Source organism: Trichosurus vulpecula, chromosome 2 (genome assembly GCF_011100635.1).
Source record: "Trichosurus vulpecula isolate mTriVul1 chromosome 2, mTriVul1.pri, whole genome shotgun sequence".
NCBI classification, from domain to species: Eukaryota; Metazoa; Chordata; class Mammalia; order Diprotodontia; family Phalangeridae; genus Trichosurus; species Trichosurus vulpecula.
The window spans coordinates 104,987,198-105,010,335 of NC_050574.1; the positions used below are offsets into that span (position 1 = coordinate 104,987,198).

Genomic DNA, 23,138 nt, shown 5'->3' on the forward strand with positions numbered 1-23,138 from the left:
CTTGTGGTTCCAGAATTGCGATTGGAAGCCAATTCTTCTAAATATAAATACAGTTACTCAAACATGGTTCCTGTCTTCATGCAACTTAAAGTCTAATGAGAGGAATAAAGAAGGGATACATATAAAAATAATAGAAACTAGGATGTGATGTATGATTCAGGGGAAATGAGAATGCTCTAAGTTAAGCTAAGGGAGAAATGGGAAAACCAGTAGGATGTCAACAGGTGGGAATCTAGAAAACAGAGGACATAAATTCACCTTGTATGTTTGCATTTTTTTCCCCTTTCTGGCAAAAAAAAATAAAGGGAAAGAGATGGAATATAAAATAAGATGACAAGAAATAAAGAAAAATTAACAATATCACACAGATGATGAGAGGGAGGTGGTTCTACTATTGCTCAACACTTAATGACAAAACAGATCAAGCTGCCAAATATACTTATACAGCATTCTTACTTAATCCACAACATCTGTCAAAAATAATTCTTGGGAAAGCACCTTTAGTGTACTCACTTAAATTCCCAGATCCTACTGTGCCAATAAGAGTGTTGGGGAAATTCAACTTAGTCCATTTTTTCTAGGTGTTTTCATGATAAATTACATGGATGGTTGGGAATAACTTTTATATATATATATATATATATATATATATATATATATATATATATATATATATATATATATACACACTAGCTTTTATTCAAGGAAAATTGAGGTCCTAGTTCCCTTGAAAAAGGCTGCTACTTGTCTGCTACTGACAGGGCACTCATGGGGAAGGTCCTTGATACTAATGTGAACTAAGGTCTTGAGCAACTCCTTGCAGGAGGAAAGGGAACATTGCAACTTAGTTTTTTCGTGATGCAAACTGAAGAAAAAAGCTTCCTCATTCTTTCCTCTGAAAACCCTAATATATTTGAAAACTGCTTGCAGTAAGAGGAATACAGTTTCTGACAGTAAGGATAGTACGGTGTATGGTAGAAAGAGTACTCGACTTACTACCAGAATTGCAGAACTTCAGAGCTGGAAGGGAACTTAAAGACAATTAAGTCTGACCCATATGCGAATATGAAGTGGGGACCTGAGTGAATTCTAGCTCAAGCATTTTTCATCTGTATGAGCTCATGAAAGCCAGGTAGCTTTATTCTCCTCATCTACAAAATGGAGGCTAACAATATATTTACTGCCTACTTAATGAAGTTATTAAGGGAAACATTTTTATAGTTATTTTTTAATCCTTCACAAACCCTAAACTAGCTCTGTCCTTTGTTTTCTAGAAAGGTCAGACAACACAAGTGTTACTTGTTTATTTTCTCCCTTTAATTTAATTTCACTCTCAGTCTCGTAGGATAGCAGAGTGGTGCAGTGGAAGAGTTCCAGACTTGAAGTCAGAAGACTCATCTTTTTGAGTTCAAATCGGGCCTCAGATACTTACTAGCTATGTGACCCTGGGCAAGTCACTTAACCCTCTTTGCTTCAGGCCCTCATGTGTAAAATGAGCTGGAGAAGGAAACAGCAAAACCACTCCAGTACCTTTGCCAAGAAAATCCCAAATGGGGTTCATGAAGAGTTGGACACTACTAAAAAAAAATCACAGACTGAATCAATCTTGTAGGCCCTGTGGGAATTCCCTCTAATTAAGCAGACCACTACCATGCTTCTGTAACATAAAGTTTAGGTTTCTTAAGGTTCACAGAGCTAGAGTTCTAAGGGAACTTAGGTAATCATTTTAGGGATCACAGGCAATCTGCTCAAAGTCACATAGGTAGTGAGCATCAGAGACCAGACTTGGGCCCAGATCCTTTTCAACTGTGCGCTTCATTTTACCAGTGAAGAAACTGAAGGCCAAAGTTTTCTACAACTTGATTAGTTCGACTGCATAGACTGAAGTTGTTGTGAAACCCCGAAAGTCAGCTTTTGAACAAGAATAGCCTAAGTGTCAAAGGCTTAGCAACTAACCAAACAACCTTCCCATTGGTTCTTCAAGACACTGCTACAATCCAAGTTTATATTTGTATACAGATCAGTATTGTAAAGTATCTTACCTACCTCTCAAATTTCAAGTTTACTAAATTTAAGAAAGTTAATAGGAGTTGAAATAAAGTCCTAGCTACCCCCTTGCCTCTTGTTTTTCAAGGATATAAGTGCAGCTACTCGTTGTTTTCCAGGTTAAATCCTACATCCACATTTAGGGAAGATAATTGTTGTTATTGTTGTGTTTGTCCTTCATTTTCAAAAAGGATCATGACATCAGGGATATGATGACATGAATTGCAGTTGACTTTGATTTGAGTGAGGGAGGGCTATGCAAGGTCACCAGCCTCACTTTCTCCTCTAGAGTCATCTAGGTCCAGTGGTCTGATATTCACCAGGGCCACTGGAGATGGCCCAGGATGCATTGGGAGACACGGGCCCTTTTAGGCTAAGGTTCTCACCGGGAGTGACTCACAGGGAACTGAGTCAAATTTATAGGAATACAAGTCATTCCCCAATTGAGAAATGTCACAGGATATGAACAGGCAGTTTTCAGAGGAAGAAATTAAAGATATCTATAGTCATATGAAAATATGCTCTAAATCACTATTGATTAGAGAAATGCAAATCAAAACAGCTCTTAGGTACCACATCTCTCCTGTCAGATTGGCTAAAATGACAAAACAGGAAAATGATAAATGCTGGAGAGGATATGGGAAAACTGGAACACTGTGTTTCAACAATCTGGCTAGCAGCTGTTATGGGGGTGAAAGACCAACACAAGCCCAAGAACAAGCACACTGCCAAAGCTCAGGTTCTTTTGATCTGCTTTACTAAGGAAAGCAACGTTAAGGGGTTGACAAGTTTACTTTAATCCAGCATACAGACATCATTCACTCAGTTCAGGGGAAAAAACCAGCACCCTGAACTTCAGAGCAAATTACAAACAAATTACAAACATTGACAGACAGATCAAACACAATTCATAGTTACCAACATCTAGGTTCAGCCTGGGAGCTCATAACAAGGGCTGGCCCAGAGTCACGCGCCACCATGGCTGTGGGTAAGAGCTCCGAAAAAGAGAAAGCCAAACCCTGGTTTTATATCTTTTTCACATCAAGGGTAACATATGCGACTCACCCATGTGACCTAAAATTGTCATAAAGAGGTGACTTAAACCCACTTGGTCTAAAAGCCTCTTATATCTCAAACATGTCACTCAAACTCATGTGTAAACTAGGCCCTCCCCTGAGACAAGGAGGTCACCAAGGACTCTCAGTTTAATCAAGGAAACAAAGGCCAAACTCTTCAAGGGCACTTGATTGAACTGAGTGCTAAGAGCCCATTTTGTTTACCAAAACACATTGTTACATTGTTGGTGGAGTTGTGAACTGATCCAGCCATTCTGGAGAGCAATTTGGAACTGTGCCCAAAGGGCTATAAAAATGTGCATACCCTTTGACCCAGCAATACCACTTCTAGGGCTGTATCCCAAAGAGATCACGCAAGTGGGAAATGAACCAGTATGTACAAAAATATTTATAGCAGCTTTTTTTTTGTGGTGGCAAAAAATTGGAAATCAAGGGGATGCCCATCAATTGAGGACTGGCTAAACAAATTGTGGTATATGAATGTAATGGAATACTATTGTGCTTTTAGAAACGAGGAGCAGACGGACTTCATTATAACCTCGAAAGACATATATGAACTGATGCTGGGTAAAAGAAGCAGAACCAGGAAATCATTATACACCATTACAGACACTCGGTATCTGTAGGGACTAACTTTGTAGAGTCGGGTCTTCTCATCAATGCAAGGTTCAAGGACAGTTCCAAGACTCATGATGGAAAAAGCTATGCATAACCAGAGAAAGAATTACATGTCTGAATGCAAATTGGGGCAAATTGTTGGCTCTTTTCTCCCCCTTTATTTTGGTTTGGTTTCTTCTCTCTTGTGATTCTTTCCATTGGTTATAATTCTTCTTTTTACAACTGGACTATTATGTAAATAAGTTCAATGTGAAGGTATAAGTAGATCCTATATCAGATTACGTGAGGTCTTGGGTCTTGGGGGAGGGGGGAAGGAGAGGCAGGGAGAGAAAATTTGGAACTCAAAAACTTGTGGGACCAAGTGTTGTAAACTAAGAATAAAAAACAAATTAAAAAAATTAAAAAAACAAAAACAAAAACATTAAAGAGGTGAGAGAATTTTTAAAAAAAGATATATTCTAGCTTGGTAGAAATAGGAAATACACATTCTTCCTTTCACATACAGATGACTGAAAACACTTTGAAAATAATAACAAATATTTATTAAGTAGGTTTTGTGTGCCAAGCAATGTGCTGCTAGGTATTGGGGAAAACACAAAATTTAAACAATTCAATTGCTGGCATTTAGGAGTTTATAGTCGGTAGACAGATAAGGCTCAGATGCTATTAACGAAAATGCAGACCATTACAGGAATAAGTGCATTAGAGAGATGCAAAGTGCTGGGCTGGGGAGAGGGTGGGGAGCTCTAAGTCTCAGGGAAAGACTTCCTGGAGAGGGCAAATTAACTAGGAGTCGAAAGAAATTAACTGGACAATGAAGAGACCCTAGGAAGGCAAAGTCACAAAAGTTACACGAAAGAAAAAAACAAGACGGGGCGGGGGAGGGGAGGAAAGGGGGGGAATAACACCTCTGACCAGGGCCAGTGTAGTCATCTCTGTATCTTTTCTGGGAAATGTAAAGGAAAGTTTTGTGGGAAAGTTGTTTTGTTTTTTCCTCAACCTAGTCTACTTACTGAAGTCAGAGGCCAGACGTCCCTCTGCCCAGATAAGCAGCTGGTGAGCTAACTTTCTCAGGACACGTCATTTACGTTTTGAGGTTCTGACCCAGCTGTAGGTCAAATCAACGGCTTCCTTGTGACCAAGCACTAGAAACATATGAGCCTGTGGGTGTTCGGCATTTCTGGCTCCGAAGCGTGGGATCTTTTGGAAGCCCTACCTCAGGCAAGCAGTAACCCCTCCGGTTGCTAGTCTGCAAGGAGCCCAGTCCCGTGCGTACCGTCTCCAGAGGCAGCTCCGGAGCAGAGGCGCCAGCGCGACACATCGGCCAGACACCGTCCCTTCCCGTCACAGAGCCAACCCTAGTCTCCAAACTTTGAAAGGGGCGGGCCGAGGACAGGCGGAATGGGGGTGGGTGAGGAGGTGGAGCTCATGTGACTGTTCCCCTTTTCCCCCTCCCCTATCTCGCCCCCACCGCGTGATCCCTCGGGGGCCTCCTCTTTTCCGGCCCCCTAAAGCTGCTGAGCTTTAAACTCCTTACACGCGGGTGGGCTGGCTCCAGACTCCTATTCGGACAGCGCTAGGCTGCGCTCGCTCTGAGCACCTTCTGCAGCAGCGGGTGCGCCGCACTGCTTGCCTACCGGTAGGGAATGGGGCTGTGGGGCTGCTGGCTGCTGCCGGTTCTCCTCTTCCTCCTCTCTGGAGCCCAGTTTGCCTCCTCCGACACACCCGCAAATTGCACTTACTCCGATCTGCAGGGTACCTGGGTTTTCCAGGTGTCTAAGGGGCAGGGGCCCCAGGACAGCCGCATCAACTGCTCTGTGTTGGGTAAGCTCCTCGAACCACCGCCTTCCTTTTCTTTTATTTGTCACCTCTCGTGACAGGTAGTGAGGCCCTTTCCCTTCCCTTGTCCCCTCCCCCCACTACTTCTTTCATTTTTCTCCCTTTTAGTTCAACTAAGGTAAGTTTATTTAGAGCTTGCGCTGAAATGCCCAATGGCACTCCCTCTGTCTTGGCCCCTCTTCTCACTGATCCTAGATTGAGCCCCTCGTGCCCCCGACTTGAGGATCTCATGCCCCAAGTGAAAGGGAAAGTTGAGCCATTATGAACTTTACATTTTTTTTTGTTTAAATTTAGTTGGTATTTTTTTCCCCAGTTACATGTAAAAACAATTTTTAACATTCATTTTTAAAATTTTGAGTTCCAAATGCTCTCCCTTCCTCTCTCTCCCCACCCCCGACCCCTCACTGAGAAGGCAAGCAATTTGATATAGGTTATACATGTGCAGTCATGCAAAACGTTGCCATAAGCTGTGAAAGATAAAATAGACCAAAAAAAAAAAACCCTGAGGAAAAATAAAGTAAAAAAAAAAGTATGCTTCAATCTGTATTCAGACATGGTCAGTTCTTTCTCTGGGGATGGATAGCATTTTTCATAAGTCCTTCAGAGCTGTCTTGGATCACTGTATTGCTAAGAATAGCTAAGTCATTCACAGCTGATCATCTTACAATATTGCTGATGAACTTTATTTTTAAAAATGTTTTTGACTCTTCAGGTCCTGAAAGATCCTCTGTGAAATTGCATACTTGTTGTCAATCAACAAACATTTATTAAGAGCCTATTAAAGACCTCCCTGTGTGCTGAGTTGTGGATGCAAAGAAATGCAAAAAAAAAAAAAAAACAACCAAAAATAAAAACACCTCAAAACAACAAGAACAGAACCCCAGTCTTTGTCCTCTGAGGTCTTCCAGTCTAATTGGGAGACACCACAATACTTAGGCATTTGGTGTAACATCATGTAAATCTAATTTTAAAAGCATCTTCTTCTGATCTAAATTCATATTCATTAATTTCACTTTTTAGGCTAGCAGATTATAGTCACCTAGATCTAGCTATTTCTCTCCTTTTCCATTTTCCTCCTAAGACCTAAGATTTTGGGGACAGAACCTGGGAATTTGGAACATGTGGCCTTTTTTGCTATTAGTTTAGGCTATTTCATGAAGTTAAAGATTAGTTAGTTCCCTTTGGCAGTGTGGTCTGCTAAGAGTTTGCCCGGGAAAAGAAATGAGCTAGAAGATACTTTAGGACATAGCAATGGGAACTTTTCCATATTATGTTGGGAGTGAGGGAGGTGAAAATGAGGAAGTTGGCAATTGTGGAGTTTCCCAAAAAAGTACTTATTTAAATATACTACAGGATTACTGCTCCAGTTTCACAGTATAACTTTTGGTAGAGACTATTTCTTTAGACAGAGTAAGAAAAACTTTAAAGTTAAAAAAAATCCCTACTGTTCTTACAACACAAAATAAAATAATTCAATCTCTGATTTGTTAATGGAATTTTCTAATGCCTTGTTTTCCACAAGGCCATGCAGCTTGTTACAATGGAAAGCATACTGGATTTGGAGTCGGGAGACCTGGGATCAAATTATGATCCTGCCTTTTACTACATATGATCTTGGGCAAATCACGTAACCTTTTCACCTCACCAACACCCTCTTTCCCCTCCCCTCCAAAAAAAGGGGACAATAGACTAGATGTTCTCAGAGGTGCTTTCAGCTCTCTTAAATCTATGAACACAACCTGCCATTAGATAGTGAGTTCCTTTAAAGCTGGTACTGGTTTTTTACATTCTCAAAGAATCTCTTAATTGTAGAATTCCAGATTGTAAAAGCACTACTGAAGCTTTGGTCCATTTTCCCTTAGGGGAGGTATGTATCTGGTGAAAATTTAAGACTGGAAGCTGCCTGGCCAAAGTGATTTTCAACTTTAGACAGGAGCACTAAATTTGTCCTATATCTCACATAATAGAATTCAGGCCCCACAATGTGGATACAACCCAAACACTGTGGACACAATGCATTAGGTTGGATACTGCACTCATCCTCTGATGCTTCGTTAGGGTGTGGACATGTCCCTGATTCCCAAAAGATTTGTCTGCCAAGGAGCCCAAATTCTAGCAGTTCCTGTTAAGTTGGAAAGGTTTGAGAGTCGGGGCTTCATGATAAACTGTTGTCTGAGAACCAGCTTAAATTCCGAAGTTTATCACTAAAAGACTGGTCCCTAGGGGATGAGTTTTTCATGGCTGATGCAACTCATAAAAACTAGCAAGAAGCAATAGAGTGCTGGAATTAAGAGTAAGGAAAATTTGGGTTCTCAACCTGCCTCATGTGTGCCCTACTCTGGGCAAATCACTTAATCTCTTTGAGCCTCATCTCTGTAAAATTTCTCATCTGTAAAATGGGGAGTTTGGATAAGATGGCTGCTTACTGTTATTTTCATTCTGGATCTATATGACCTCTGGTCTACCAGTGTGTGGAGCATTTATGATCAGTTTGTGTTTGGTGGCAGAGGTTGGTTGGATATGTGGGGGACCCTCTTGGAAGAAATCACAACTCTTTAGAAGTAAAGTGACAAAACAAAAATAGTGGTGGTTTAAGTGTTCGATAGCTAAAGAAACCTTCAAGAACACATCATGACCCCAAAGAAATATTGCAGAAGAAAATGTTCACCATCTTTTGATACAGTTGGTGCAGTTAAATCCTGCAGAAGAAAAACACTGGGTATACTTCAGAAATATCCATTTTATGAATTTAGATGAGCATAAGGTAAAGGGGACAAACATTTATTAAGTACCTACTGTGTACTCAGGCACTGCGCTAAATACTTTAAAAAATCTCACTTTCCCCATAACAACCTGGTGAGGTAGGTGACATCATTATCCCTATTTTACAGTTGAGGAAACTGAGGCAGAGAACAGGTAAATGACTTGTCCTACGTCACACAAGTACTAAGCATCTGAGGCCAAATCTGAACTCACCTATTTCCTTTCCTGTGGTTATCTTTCTAGGGCCTGACTTTTTTAGCTTTATCGTTGGCTACTTTGTTGTCTTTCCCTCTGTGTCTCTTTATATTTTTCTACCTCTCACCTTCTTCACTCTGTTTGAGCTGGCATACTGGATAGAGGCAGAAAACTTATGTTCTAGTTTTGGCTGAAATATTTTCTAACTTTGTGACCTTAGACAAGTCCCTTGATCTTCTAAAGAAAATTCTCACGAGGACTCATTCTTCAGAACATAGGGTTTTCCACAAGGTCAAGTAATAATACAATTGAAAGATTGTTTCAGAAGACTTAGCCAAAAATGACACTCATCTTCTATTTTCACCAGAGGATGAAAGAGCCCAAATCTGGTATATGAGAAGAAAGCAGCTTGATTAAAATGGAGAAAAATGAATGAGAAGGATTTATTACTGTCTCTTAAATGCGTAATTTTTCTTTGCCATTTCTTGTCCCCAGGGCCACCAAGAAAGAAAGTGGTAGTACACCTGCAGAAGTTAGATGTGGCAACTGATGAATTCGGCAATTCTGGTTTCTTCACAATCATTTACAATCAAGGTTTTGAGGTTGTGTTAAATGACTACAAATGGTTTGCCTTTTTTAAGGTCAGTTTCCTTAACAGTTATTTTCTTTGAACCCTCTATTTAATTTCTTTCCCTTTGTCAACTTCAATAGAGAATGAAAAGAAAGCCACAATTTTGGACACACTCTTCCCGAGAGGAGTTAAAGTAGTCATGTCACTTAATCACTATTTACGTAAAATTAGAATCATAAATAGTTAAATATAAACAAATTAAGCTCAATTTATTTTTAATTGTGCACAGTTAACTACACTTGTCTCCGCAGTTTGGTATGTGTGGCTACACCCTTCCTTTCTAATCGTAATGGCAATTACTTGCCTGGTCTGGTCCCTCAAAACTATGGATTAAAAACAAAATCAGTTTATTTCTGATTTACAGCCTCCACCTCTCAGACCTTTGTACTGTGCTGCTGAAAGACTCCTATTGATACGATTGTCTTTTTACAATAATGTGCAAAATGGATCACTGAGAATAACTTGGTAGAAAGAACTAAAAGTAACTTGAGAAGATAGTCAATCCAAGAGTTACATCAGTGTTATTAATTAAAGCAATGGCAGAAGATGGCTCAGTCTAGGGCATTTCTTCTCATGCATACAGGCCTGAACTATTGATCTCATTTGCCATAGTGTACCAGATCATATTACTTCCCTCAATAGAAGCTCTTAGTGAAACAGTTTCTGGAAGATTTGCAGGCCAAGACCCATATGGTAGTCTGTGATCCAGATGTTCTCTTTAAACTCAGAAACAGCTGCCCATACAAATACGGTATTAAATGATCCAAGCAAATTAAATCCACAAGCCTGAGAATAGCTGTTTCTTAAAGCATATAATGCAGAGTAAATATAGTCCTTTTCATGGAACAAGGATTGAAACACTGAGCTCATCTGGCAAAGATTATACAAGTAGAATAGTGTTTAAAAAACAAAGACTGCATGGGAGACTGAGAGAAAGATACTATCAATGACCACAGGAACCCAGCATAGTTTCACTGTTGTTTGTGGTTCATTCTCAGAATATGACCTCCCACTGTGTGCTAATCTCGAGTAATAGGAAAGTATAGAATTCTGGCATTGGAGGGATCTTGGTGGCTATTTGTCCAAGCCAGATAGATGAATTTCCTTAGGAGTCCAACAAGTGGACCTTTTCCTTTGGGCTTTAATCATGTTAAAAATACTCAACCCCCCCACCCTTCCCCTCACTTTCACTCAACAAATAATATTTAAGTGCCTGCTTTATGTTCTCGAAGAGCCTAACAACTCTGCCTTTCCAATGACTTACATTGACTAACATTTTAAAAATTATGTATATATTTTTTGTTTTTGACGTTCACTTTTATAAGATTTTGAGTTTTAAATTTTCTCCCCCTCCTTCCTCTGCCCCCTGCCCAAGACAGCGAGCAATCTGATATAAACCATACATGTACAATCATATTAAACATTTCCACATTAGTTATGTTGTAAAGAAGAGTTAGAACCAAAGGGGAACAAAAATTAGAAAGACCCTCTTTCACATATTAGAAACGGCTTGCTCCATGTTGTATGGTCAGGGGATCATTGAACTCATCCAAACCAATGCCCTAATTTTACAGAGAAGGAAACCAGTGCACAGAAAGGTGATTGATTTCATCCCCCAAGATTCCTAGGTTCAACATTCTTTCTGTTGTTTAGGGTGTGTTCAAATTCTTGACTAAAAACCATTCAATCAGATCAAATTTTACAGGTGTTTTTTTACAAAGATAAATAATTTAAGATAATTTAAATGTGTATGGTGAAACTCTAAATAATCATCATGAAATAGAGATTCATAGTTTCTAATTTTATTGTACCAGTAATAATGTGGAAAGAATTTAACTGTAACATAGCTATGTATCAGTCATCTCTTTCTATAGTATTTTGTATGACCAACTTCATGGTTAAAGAGGAGTTATGATAACTGATTTATGCTGGTGAGGTAGTGATTTTTTTATGTTTTCTTCTAAATAGCCATATCATTGAATGAGAAAAACTTACTTAAGTACTTAGAGTAACATGAGAATGCAGAAATGATACTAGCTCTTTCCACGGAGTAAGTTTTTTTTTTCCTTTGAAATAATTCAAAAATTGGAAAATTATTTGGAAACCAAAAAAAACCTTTTCCCTCAGTCTTAATGGTAATCTCTTAATGGTAAGAAATGACTAGAAGACTGGCTTATTAGGAAAGGAAAATATAGACAAGACAATCACAATTCTATCCACTGAACTTTGATTTCAAGTTCTCCTTTGTAGTGTTAATAACACATATATTTACAAAGTGTCTTTTATTTAAAAGATTGTGTTAGGCATTGTTGGGGATACAAAAGAAGATTTATGTTTCGATACATATGTATCATGTAAAATACATGCGCAAATACATTTACACACATATGTAGAAAAAGATAACTAACAGTACATGTGAGCCACATTTTAAGAGAGACACTAGACTTCCACCAGAGGGGAAGACAGCCAATACAGGGAGGGGACTTGATAACCATGTAATTGGGTAAGTCATCTAACTTTTCAGTTTATTCATGTGTAAAGTGGAGATAATAGTCATACCTCTTTGAGGGTTGTGGTAAAGATCAAATTAGGTAAGAGATGGGAAGCTCTTTTCAAACCATAACATGCTGGTTAAGTCACTTATAAATCCTGACTATTATTCTTAAGAAAAGGGAATCCATTTAGCAGAAATGATACCAGATTTAGTCAAGATGAAGGTCATGGTCCTCTCCTGATACCTTCCTGTTCACCATGCCTAGAATGCTTCCCACCTCATTTCCGCTTCTAAAAATCCTTAGTTTCCTTCAAGATCCAGCTAACACATCACCTTCAACACAAGGTCTTTCCCAACCTATCCTGCTACTAATCCCTTTCCCCAAATGTATGCATGGGTACATGTATGTATGTATGCATGTATATATACAAACATATAATATACATGTGGATATATGCATACACAAACTATATGTGTGTGTGTGTATGTGTGTGGGTACACATGTACATAAGTATGTGTGTATATTTCCTACATACTTGTATAGTATACATCTATGTTGACTCCTAGAGGTCAGGGACTGTTTTACTTTAGTCTTTGTATCCTCCCTCTGTTAGTGCAAAACCTGGCACATAGTAGGTGCTTAGTAAATGCTTGTTGATTGATTCACATACTATCTCTAGTATCTCAGTAAGTCTTTAAATTGCAAAGCAGCTTTCTACGTTACTTCTCTCTTTCCATGAAATCATATGTCCAGACTAAAAATAATTATTGAAACTATATCATAGGAAAATCAATTGAAAGGACTTGGAGAAGACAAGGGTAGAGAGAGATGGTCATTATTTTAAAGTATTTAGAGAACGTTCTTGTGGAATAGGGAGTAGACAATCTACTTGGACTCAGCAGACACAACTGACCTAGTGTGTGTAAGTTACAGGTAGGCAGATTTTAGTTCAATAGAAGGACTCACTTTTTAGCAATCACAATAAAGAACTTTCTGAACATTAATACTTCAAAGCCATTCAGAAAGAATCACTATCTAATGAAGTAAGGAGCTACCCATCCCTGGAAGTATTCAAGCAGGTGATTTCTTATTAAGGATGTCCCAAAGGAACTCTTCCACACATAACGGATTGGACTAAATGACTTCTAGGATCCCTCTTAACATTTTATGATTCTATGGGTCTTTTAGAGATTTTTGAAGAAAGATGGTACATGAAACTAATCCCCTAGAAACTAAAGAGAGAAAAAATAGAACATACATTTTTTTTCCTAATATCTGGAAAGGGAAATGAGCTGGGTATGGTCTTTGCTCTTTTTCCATTGAATCTTATTCATGTGTTTAAGAACCTTTTAAGGTTTGTTTATTCTGGTCCTATCTGGAAATTGTCTTTTTTTCATTGCCAAGGCCAATTAGTATAAATAAGAAATCTCACGAAGTAGTTGTATTATTCAAATTTTCACTTCACAATTCTGTTGCGTTGTTATTAATGACCATATTTTATATAGTTATAGTGAATAGTGTAAATTTGAATATATGTGACCACTTCATGGGCTTCATTATTCATACTAATTGGGACCTAGCTGTATCAGAATATACCCTTCCCCACTAACCGAATATTAATTTGAACTTAGAATTTCTTTTTCCTCATTGTGATTTCATCATGCAGAAAAAGAACATTGGCCTGGGAAATAATGGATGATCTGGATTCTGGGCAGATCTGTGTTGCTTAACTAGCTGTGTCACTTTGGGCCCACCGCTTCCACTCTTTGGATCTCCATTACGTCATAGATAAAATGGAGGGGTTGGATTCGATGTTCTTTAAGCTTTCCTTCAAAGCCAAACATTCTACAATTCTACAAGTTGAGCCTGTAGGCAAACATGTAGGCCAGCCTCTACTCTCTGCCGATCTACCGAATTATGCTTTGTAGAGAGAGAGAAACTGAGACACAGAGACAGAGAGAGAGACAGAGAGAGAGAGAGAGAGAGGAAATAATTATTCCTTATTCTTGCACAAGAGTTGATCTATCTAAGTAATTTAGGAGGAATCATTTTTATGCTATTTGCCCTTTTAGGAGTGACCTAGAAACCAAGTGTTTTCCTTTTAAAAGAGTGTGTTCTGCTTATAAGCAGCCAACATTGTATTATTTTTAAGAGATGAGAATCCTTTCCTCCTAAATGTATTGAGTTTGCATCCATCACCAACATCTCACCCATATCCACTCCTAGAATACCCATAGGATTTGTAAAGGAGGAGGTCATAGAAAGTAAGCTGAGGAACAGACAGTTTATGCTTTTCCGAATTATTAAATCCAGGGGGTTTCTTTTCCCCTTTTTCTTTTGTTAATGTCACTTCCTTTGTACCATAAGGGTGAAGGAAAAGGACTCAAAAAGAGAATGTTAGAAAAGAAGGAACTAACCATTTTGAGTCATGAGATGAGAATGTAAAGAGAGGAAGCTATATTCAAAATGTTTTTTGGTCAGCCCTTGCCAAAGATTATTTTTTTCTAATTGAGACTTTGTTTGGGGTGAGATTCTTTTTAAAAATGTCACTTTGGATCATCTTTCTAGGGTGTGCCTGTACATGTGCCTATGTTTATATTACTACTCTTATAATGGGTTGTGAAGCCCACTGTGGAACTCCTTTCTCTGGGAATCCTACACCCTTAGAGTTGGATATTACTTTATGCTTTATTTAATATTTGTGATCAACACCAGAAATGTCAATCTCATGTGTTTCTTTGGTTATAGATTTGTGTAGGCCTAGAGTTTAAATTTTGACTGACTTTCTTGGCTCAGCAGCAAAGGATGGATGATACTTTAGCCTTTAAAAGTCTACCATTTTATAAATAGGAATGATTCCAGAGTAAGCAGGCTTAACCCAACATAACCTGTACCTGATGTTAGTTCCAGTTCTTAACTCTGAACGTGTAAAGACTTATTCAGCATAATTCAAAAGCTGGAAAAGGCCAAAATTTGCCTTTCATTGTTTGTCTGAGTGACAATTTTATAATTCTTTGTTGTGCTTTAATCATGTTTTTTCTTAATCTGAATTTAATACCACATTTGACCCTTTGTAAAATTTTCTTAGGATGTCACTGATTTTATGAGTCAGGTTTTCTTGCACATGGGGACTGTGGGGAAGTATGATTTGAACATCTGAGGAACAACTTGGGTGAGCACTATTGACATATTTTGCCTTTCTTACCAAATAACACAATGCTTTTGTATTTCGCACCTTAATCCTCAAGGGAGTGGGAGAAGAGGGATGCATCTTTATAGCTTATGCCACCTTCCTGTTTAAGCCTGCTTGTCCTTAACTATCAGTGAGTTGCTTCTGCTAAGCCATAGAGAGCTCCAAGCAGCATAGGGTGTGCATGCTGAATATGTGTACTCAAGAATTTAATTATTCAGATGTCATTCTCATATAAAGTGAGTATATGGGAAGCTCTTAAGGCAAGAGGCATAATGGCCCTAGTCTTCTGAGAAAGTCCTGAGGTTCTTCAATAGAGAGCCTTTGAAACAACCTAGAATTGCCAAGTCACTATCTTAGAATTATACCCAGGTATTATTTCCTTACACTTCCAGAGGACCCCCCCCCCCATCCTTAATCATGATACACATTTCTTTGACATTGGCCCATCCTATTGAAAAAACTGGGGAGGGCTGTGGGCAAGAAACTTTTCACTGTTAAACTTCCCACTGGAGTCAAATCTAAGAACTTCCTCTTAGAAACTTGTATGACCTTGGCTAAATTAGGTTGTTTCTCAGGATTGTTTTAGCTCTAAATCAATCATCCCTTGACTTTTCTGAGGGGTTAAACTAAATGTAAAACCACTCTGGACCAGAAGAGTGGACAGGGTAATCAGAAAAGGAATAGGAGAGAGAAAAAAAAAAGCAGAACCTTCGCCCACCTGCCTAGCCATGCATTTGTTAATATTTCTGTCCCATCACTTCCCTCTCATTTCTCATGTAGCATTCATAAATATGAGAAGTGGGTATGGAAAAGAAATTCAAGGGAAGTTGAGAGGCCAGATGCCAATGCCTCCTGTTAGCCTCACTTTCTTGTCATACGGCAGTAACCATCCTCTCTCCTACCAACTAGAGAAACTTAGCTCACACAGCAGAGGAAGACCCTGGGCTTGCTTAAAGGGAGGAACACCTGACCAACAAGTGCTAAATTCATAGGGCAGAGCTTATAGATTTAAAGTGGAAAGTAGTGTTCCAACTAACATTCAGCATTACGTCAGATTAACATCACACCTGCGGACCAGCCTGTGCTTATGCATGTGCTCACTGAATATGATATGCTGCATGCATGATGTTGCTAATGCCTTGTTTGGGTGGAATGTCAGATCATGCGATGAAAAATGCATCTATCTTTTTACTAGTATTTTTACTAGTTAAGTATGAAGAACACTGGGTTGGGCACACATTAACAAACATAGTGTTTGAGAAAGGCCTAATCCATGTTTGCCAAAGAAAGTAACCCTAGTTTTTATTGTTTTATAGTTATTAAATAGAGAAACCAGTCTGGCATGGAACCATCAAAAATGGGGTGGCTCTTTTTAAGCTGAGGCATACTGGGGATACTGAGGCCAAGAGTCAAAAGTCTCCAGCTGAGCAGCTGAGGACCCAAACCAAAGAACATTCTGCACACACAGGCTTTGGTAAAGGGAATTCTGGTCACCCATCCATCTCTTCAACTACTCCCCTGAAGTGTGGAATGCAGTGGGAACAACACTAGTGTCTTCTTTGAACATGAAGAACATCCATCTACACAGGGAGCTAGAGGTTGAAAAGCTAGGCTCCACTGAAACATTGAACTTTTCTTCTGGTTGAAATGATTTCACAAGTCTGTTGCTGGCTGCAGAAATTTTCCTTTTTTTAGTCTGATTTTCTCATAGGTGTTTGGTGGTCTTACCTCAATTGAGTTTTTCCCTGTTCCTTTCCCTAACTGTTGTAGAACCTGTCAGGTATAAGTTTCAGCCTTATATGTATGTGAGCAGTTTGCCTGCTGAAAAGTTATTACCTTTTGAGGCCAAAAGTGAGGTATTGTGTAAAGAAAAAGAATTAAACCAACTTAAGAAAGATGTAAAATATTACCTTTTATATGTACACAGTCTTGGAAAGGAAAGAAAGAAAGGACGTTCACGCATGAAATACTGATATACTCCTTGTAGGAAGAAACAGAGACAGACACAGACAATGAAAAGGACTTATTAGACAACTGAGCGGACATATTTGAGAGCAGAGAAATGATTAAGGTCGCAGAGTATTATGGTCCCTCAGTTTTGTTTTGGCTTTTTTTGCATATGACTACATCTTGTCTCATAGTGGAAAGATGAGTCAGTGACTCCCAGGAGACTCAGATTTGAGCAATGAGAAATCCATCAACATGGAAGATAACATACCTTTAGAGCACTAAGGGTTGAATGAGAAGCTGCTACTGGCAGGAGCAGTGAACTGAAACCTAGGGTTCAAGTGCTGTAGTTGGAAGCCTGAATATTGAAAGAGATGGCACCTTGTAGAACGGCTGAAGAAAAGGTGAATGCCTTCTCAGAGAGCTGAACTCTACTGCAATTTTATCTCTTGCCTTTCAGTGACATCTAAGTGTAAGACAAGTGAGACCCTTCAAAAGTACCTGTCTGCTCCCTTCTCCCCACTCTGGTTTGTATAGAACAAGCAGATGGGGAAAGACAGAATTTGCTAAGAGTTCTACTTTAAATAAGAGGCTGATGGCCTATTAATAACAGATTCCTGTTGTGGGAAGAGCTAACTGCTTGTTAGCACTGCCTTGAGAGCCCTATGGAGCTACTGACAACTAATTAGATAACCTGAAGTTGTCCTGAGTGAAGGTCTGACTGGGCTTGTCCATGTTACTCAGAATGACAACTCAATAAATCTTTGCGGTTCTCTGGTGGGAGACAGTGAGGAAGCTAAGCAGTAACTTCCTGGGGGAGAGATTTTCCTTGAAGGGACAAATATCAATGCTTGCAGTCAAGAGCTGCTCCAAGCAAATGGATTTTCCTCACTCATGCCTCACTGCTAGGTTTCTATTTGTGTCTACTCTCCCTTATAGACACTGTGTATTGATGGGAGAGTATGACCCCATTTTATATGTAAGCTGTGATATATCGATTATTCCTTCATTTGTCTTAGGTAATTTTAATGTTGTAATTACTGGAGGGGGTGTTTGCTTTGTCATGAAATAAATATTTTGCTTTTAAGAACTAAAGATGTCATGGTGATTGATTTTGTATAATTGGGATGCATACCCATGGAGTCTTCACTGAGTCACATTGGTGAGCAGTGAGACTATATCCTTCATTCATAATGTTTACCCTTAGGGCTCTGAGAGATTTTTGAGTCATAGCTACATGGTGGTAGTCCATCTTTGGGAATCCGAGACCTGCCAGTATGAGGGCAGGTTGGAGTAAGCAAGTCAGCCCAGAGGGAGATTGGTGGATGTATACAGTGCCAAAGTCTATATAATGAAGACCTAAGACTGAGGTGGAGCAAGCCAACTCTATTGTTGATATTCTGTGCCTAACCATAGTCACACAACAAATCTGCTAGAAGAGGGAGCAGAGAAGGGATGAAGGAAAAGACGGCATATTGGAGGAAAGGGTTTTAATTGTTTTTAGGGAGGAGAGTAGAGATTTCTTCTGGGACTGTTGCAAGGGTAGGAGAAGTTCTGTTTTGGGGGGCCAATTAATTAGATTTGCCAAATGTGTAGTATAGTAGCAAGGGCTCTGGACTAAGCCCCAGGAGACCTGGGTTCTAAACCTATCTCTGCTAAGAGCTAAGTCTATGTGACTTCAAGTCACATCACCTCCTTGGACTTCAGGTTCTTCTGTTACATGGTTAAGTTGGAGTTGATTATTTCTGGGAGCTATTGAAGGAGAATGTGAACTGAACTAAATGAGGGGGTGATAAAATAGAAAATAATTACTTTATCTTTATTGTTCAGATGTCACCAAATCCATTCCATGTCCTCATTGCCTGGAACGTGCTCTCCTTACCTCTTCTTTGCATCCCAGTGTCCATTTAAGGCTCAATTCATGTATCACATTCCTGCTTAGCCTTTCCTGGTCTTTTGTGACATAAATGTCCTCTTACTTCCTCAAGGGATCAGATGATGTCTGCATTTGACTACATGTTGCTTCTCCCTAGCAAAATGGAAAGCCCTAAAGTGAAGGGACAATTTTTCTGTTCATCTTTACATACACATTGTCTAACAGATTTTTAATTGTGTAATAATAGATGTTTAATAATGGTTCGTTGCAGTGAAAAAATCTACCATAATATTAAGCACTTACATTTTTGTAAGACTTTATGCTTTAGAAAGTATTGTAAATTCATTATTTCACTTAAGCTTCACAACAACCCTGTGAAGCTACTGTTGACATTATTATCACCCTTTTACAGATGGGAAACTTCTAAGACCATAAATAACTTGTATGGGTCACCCAGCTAGCTAGCAAATGATGGAACAGAAATTTGAACTGAGACCTTCTGACTCCAAGTTTATTTTTCCTTCCACTATGTTACTTTGTCTCTTGGAATTGGAGAGTGAAAGAGAACTCTTTTGGGGAAAGAAATAAAGGCTTTAGCCTCTGTCCTGTGGGTAGTCAGCTCTTCTGATAAAACCCAAATTGCTTGTGTACTGGCTGATGCTGAATGCTTCAGACAAGGACTGGTAAATGTCTCTGGTAAATGACTCTCTTATAATGAAGAATATCGCTGAAATGCATTCTCTGTTAATAATTACAGTGTCATGGGACAATTTCTTAATTATAAACCAATGTCCAGTTGCACAGATCATCACATTTTGCAGTGAATGCCATCTGTCAATTTCCTATGAGCCTACAGTGGCTGCCCCTGAGGATCCCAGCTCTGCTATTTACTTTGTGACCTTGGGAAAATTGTTTTCCTTCTCTGGGTCTCATTTTCTTGACCTGTAATATGAAGGGGTTGGACAAGATCTTAGGTGCCTTCCAGTTTGAAATCTCTTGAAAGAAGTAATTGGTACATACATACATACGTGTATATGTGTGTGTATATACACACATACACATTTGCCATCTGTCCTTTCTTTACTATTTGTTTTTCTGTGATTTCATTGGCATGGGGTACTCCTGGCATGGGAGCTTGCTCCACCAATGCATATCAGTACTCGGTCTACAACTTACAGACAAGTTGAATGACTTGGTTACAGTTACCCGAGTAACATTTATTAGGCAGGATGTAAAATATCTTCCCAATTCCAAGGCTAGCCCTTTATGTACTACCCTTTAATGCCTCTTTCTATTCTGCTTTGTCACAGTAACCAAACACAGGACTTTTTCATACATTTAAATTTAAAAATAATCTCTCAACCCAGATAGGCTAGATGATTCTCACTGGATTATTCTCTAGCCACCATAGCTGGACAATAGGTCTATATCTAATCCTTGGAACTTCAAAGTAGCAGAAATTGAAGGAAGCCTTCTTCTTCCAACCAGAAAGGTATTTGTACTACCTATGGGACTGTGAAATTATTTACTCCTTTTATTGGTTTAATGATCCAGCTGTCCTTAAAGGGACACTAGTCTCAGAAGTGAACAAATTAGGCTAATTCTGTTGTAAGCTATCAATTATTGTAGAGGGGTGAATGCTGTTCCAAGCTACAAAAGTCGTTTAATTAGGCCATGTAACATTTGTTCCTTCATTTATCCTATTCAGAGTCAGCTATGGCTCTGGTCTTATAAAACACAATTAAAAAAAAAACATTAGTATGTAGCACAAAATTAGCCCTCCAGAAGCCTGAATGATAGGCAATTTCAAATTGTTTTTAGAAGAAGAAAAATCTGGCCATGGACCTACTGTAGTCTTTTGGTGGTGGTGTTCCTGAGGGAGGAATCACGAATTTAAATTGTACCTGGAGTATGGGCTGACTGAATTATTCAGGTAGGAAGAAAACCCTTCCTAAAAACACACAGTCACATATTCTTGAGAGCCTTCTTTCATAAGAGTCTGTAAAGTGGATCTAGGGAGTATGTCAGAAAGGAAAACATGGATCTAGGAGAGTGTGACCTAGCTTCTAGACACAACTATGCTACTAACTTGCTTTGGAACCTGATTGTGTCTAAGACCAGCCATGTGACCTCTGGACCCTAATAGGAGCATCATTTTCTGTCATTCTTTCATTCTTTGATAAAAGACTAACTTCATTTTTGAAATACTAATCACATTTTAGAGTGCCTTGAGAACCATTGGTTGGTGTAGTGAAAAGAAAACTAGATTCAGTCAAAAAAACCTGGATTCTCAAGACCCACATAACTATATTGTTCCTTAAAAGGTATTAAGATGTATGCAATTCACTTAACCCCTTTGAACCTGAGTTTCCTTATGTGTAAAAATGGACACAGTTATACTTGTACCAGCCTACCTCAAAGGGTCATTGTGAGAATCTTAGACCAGAGGAGATAGTGTCTATTCTTTGGGAATTTCCACATTTCTTGCTTTCATCTTCAAGTAGTAGCCACTTTGTTGTATTTTCCCTCTTTCCCCCTTTTTATTAGTCTATTTAAAAAAAATCATAGAATGTTACAGCTGAAAAGTATTTCAGAAATAGCCTAATCTACTTCCTTCAGTTTCTAGTTAAAAAAAAAAAACCACAAAACTCAGGCCCAGAGATTCTCAGTAATTTGCTCAAGATCACAAAGATAGTGTGATGTGAAGAGAGAGCCAGTCTTAAAGCGAAGGAGCCTTGGGTTTAAGTCCAGCCTCTGAAACAGGACAACTGTCCTTTAATTAGAAGCCATATCACCTGTCATCCAATTCAATTTCACCTTTAGACCAGGTGTTCTTAACTGTGTGTGTGAGAGAGAGAGTGTGTGAGAATATGTGAGAGAGACAACCCTTTTTCGGTCCAATGAAGTCTATAAATCACTTCTCAGAATATTTTTGATGCCTAAAATAAAATACATAGAATGACAAAGGAAACCAATTTTATGAAAATGTGGTTATCAAAATATTTAAAAAAAAAACCTCATGGATCCCAAGTTAAGAACCCCTGCTCTAGACCATGTTTGTATATGACAATACTTTGTAGCTATAAACTATAATGTAACTGGAACAGTACACAACTATAAGAACTATTATAACAGCATATTATAACAGCATATAAATCTTTATGTCTTACTGAACCCCCACCCCTTTACATTTGCTTTCTCTTCTTTATCCTCCTTTCCAATTCTGAGGTTTTCTGATGCTGTTTCCATAAGTTAGGAGGCAAAAGAATTCAGCTTCTTTGTTAAATAATAGATGACATTTTATCAACTATCTTGGAACAACTAACTTGAGATGGCCATGTGGAATACAGGGAGTAGATCCACCTTTGGCACCTTAGGTTTTCCATGGGAATCTATCCCTTTGTTCAGGAAGCTGCCTGGCCGTTATTAATAGTGGCCAGGAAATAATGAAACTTCTTCTAACTTCCTCAAACCAATGGTGTCAAACTCAAATAGAAAGAGGCGTCACTATTCCATACATAAGGCACTTTCCGAGCTGTATGTTGACATGGTTTTAAAATGTAATGTTATCTATGTTTTATTGTGTTTTTATTTATTTTGTTAACTGTTTCCCAATTACATTTTAATCTGGTTCTACCACACCCAGGAGTGTTGCAGGCTGAATATTTGACGCCTGCCTAAGCATGTCCCTGATGCCTCAGCGTGGCACGAATGCCCACTATACCTAAACACTTCACCAATGAAACATAAACTCAGGAGCATCTTACCAATTTTGAAAGGTTTCAGAAATGACCTGGCAATGGATTTACATCTGTAAATTGACCTCATCGTACTATCTCCTGGAACACTATGGGTGTAGGTGGTGGGACTGGCAGCATTTATGCAGAACCACTCATTCATTGTCACTGTTCTTTTGAAGCATTGAAATAGCATTTTAGTGTGATCACAGCAGTATTTTAGGGGTAACTCATAATTCGTTAGAATACATCCTAAATGCTACAGTCAGTGTACTGAAAACCAGGATTCTTCATTAGAATCTGAACAAGGGAGGCGAGCTTTCCCTGGAGAGCTAGGCAGTCATCTTGGCAGGGAGTTACAAAATTTCAACTTAGGTAACCTTTGCTTTAGCCTCTTCCATAATTTTTCACTCCCATTCCAGGCTTTTCACAACATAGGACCAAGGTAGTGATTTAGAACAATGATGAGCACAGACGGGAACACTTCAGTGATGCCATTCTGTGTGAATCCCCTTGCACCTCCAAATAAAATGATTCATCCTTCTTCACTAGTTGCTGGACAAATGGAGGTCTGCAAGCATCCAAGGAGAAAACAAAGGGCATCAGTTTCCAATAGATATTAAATTTGAAATTACATATGAAGTGTTACTTGACTTTTATCTATAATCCCTTTCTTTAACTCAGTCAACAGATATGTGATGAGGAAACTAAGGCCCCCTGTG

At 38.9% G+C, this 23,138-nt stretch overlaps 1 protein-coding gene across 1 annotated transcript in view; it reads left to right on the forward strand.

Moving 5' to 3' along the window:
- Positions 1-5,134: 5,134 nt before the first annotated feature.
- CTSC (cathepsin C) overlaps positions 5,135-23,138 on the forward strand; it is a 46,780-nt gene continuing 28,776 nt past the window's right edge. Inside the window, exons 1-2 of the mRNA XM_036744453.1 lie at positions 5,135-5,564; positions 9,033-9,178. Of these exons, the coding sequence (XP_036600348.1) occupies positions 5,387-5,564; positions 9,033-9,178 (324 nt within the window). The 5' untranslated portion in view covers positions 5,135-5,386. The remainder of the gene's footprint in view (positions 5,565-9,032; positions 9,179-23,138) is intronic.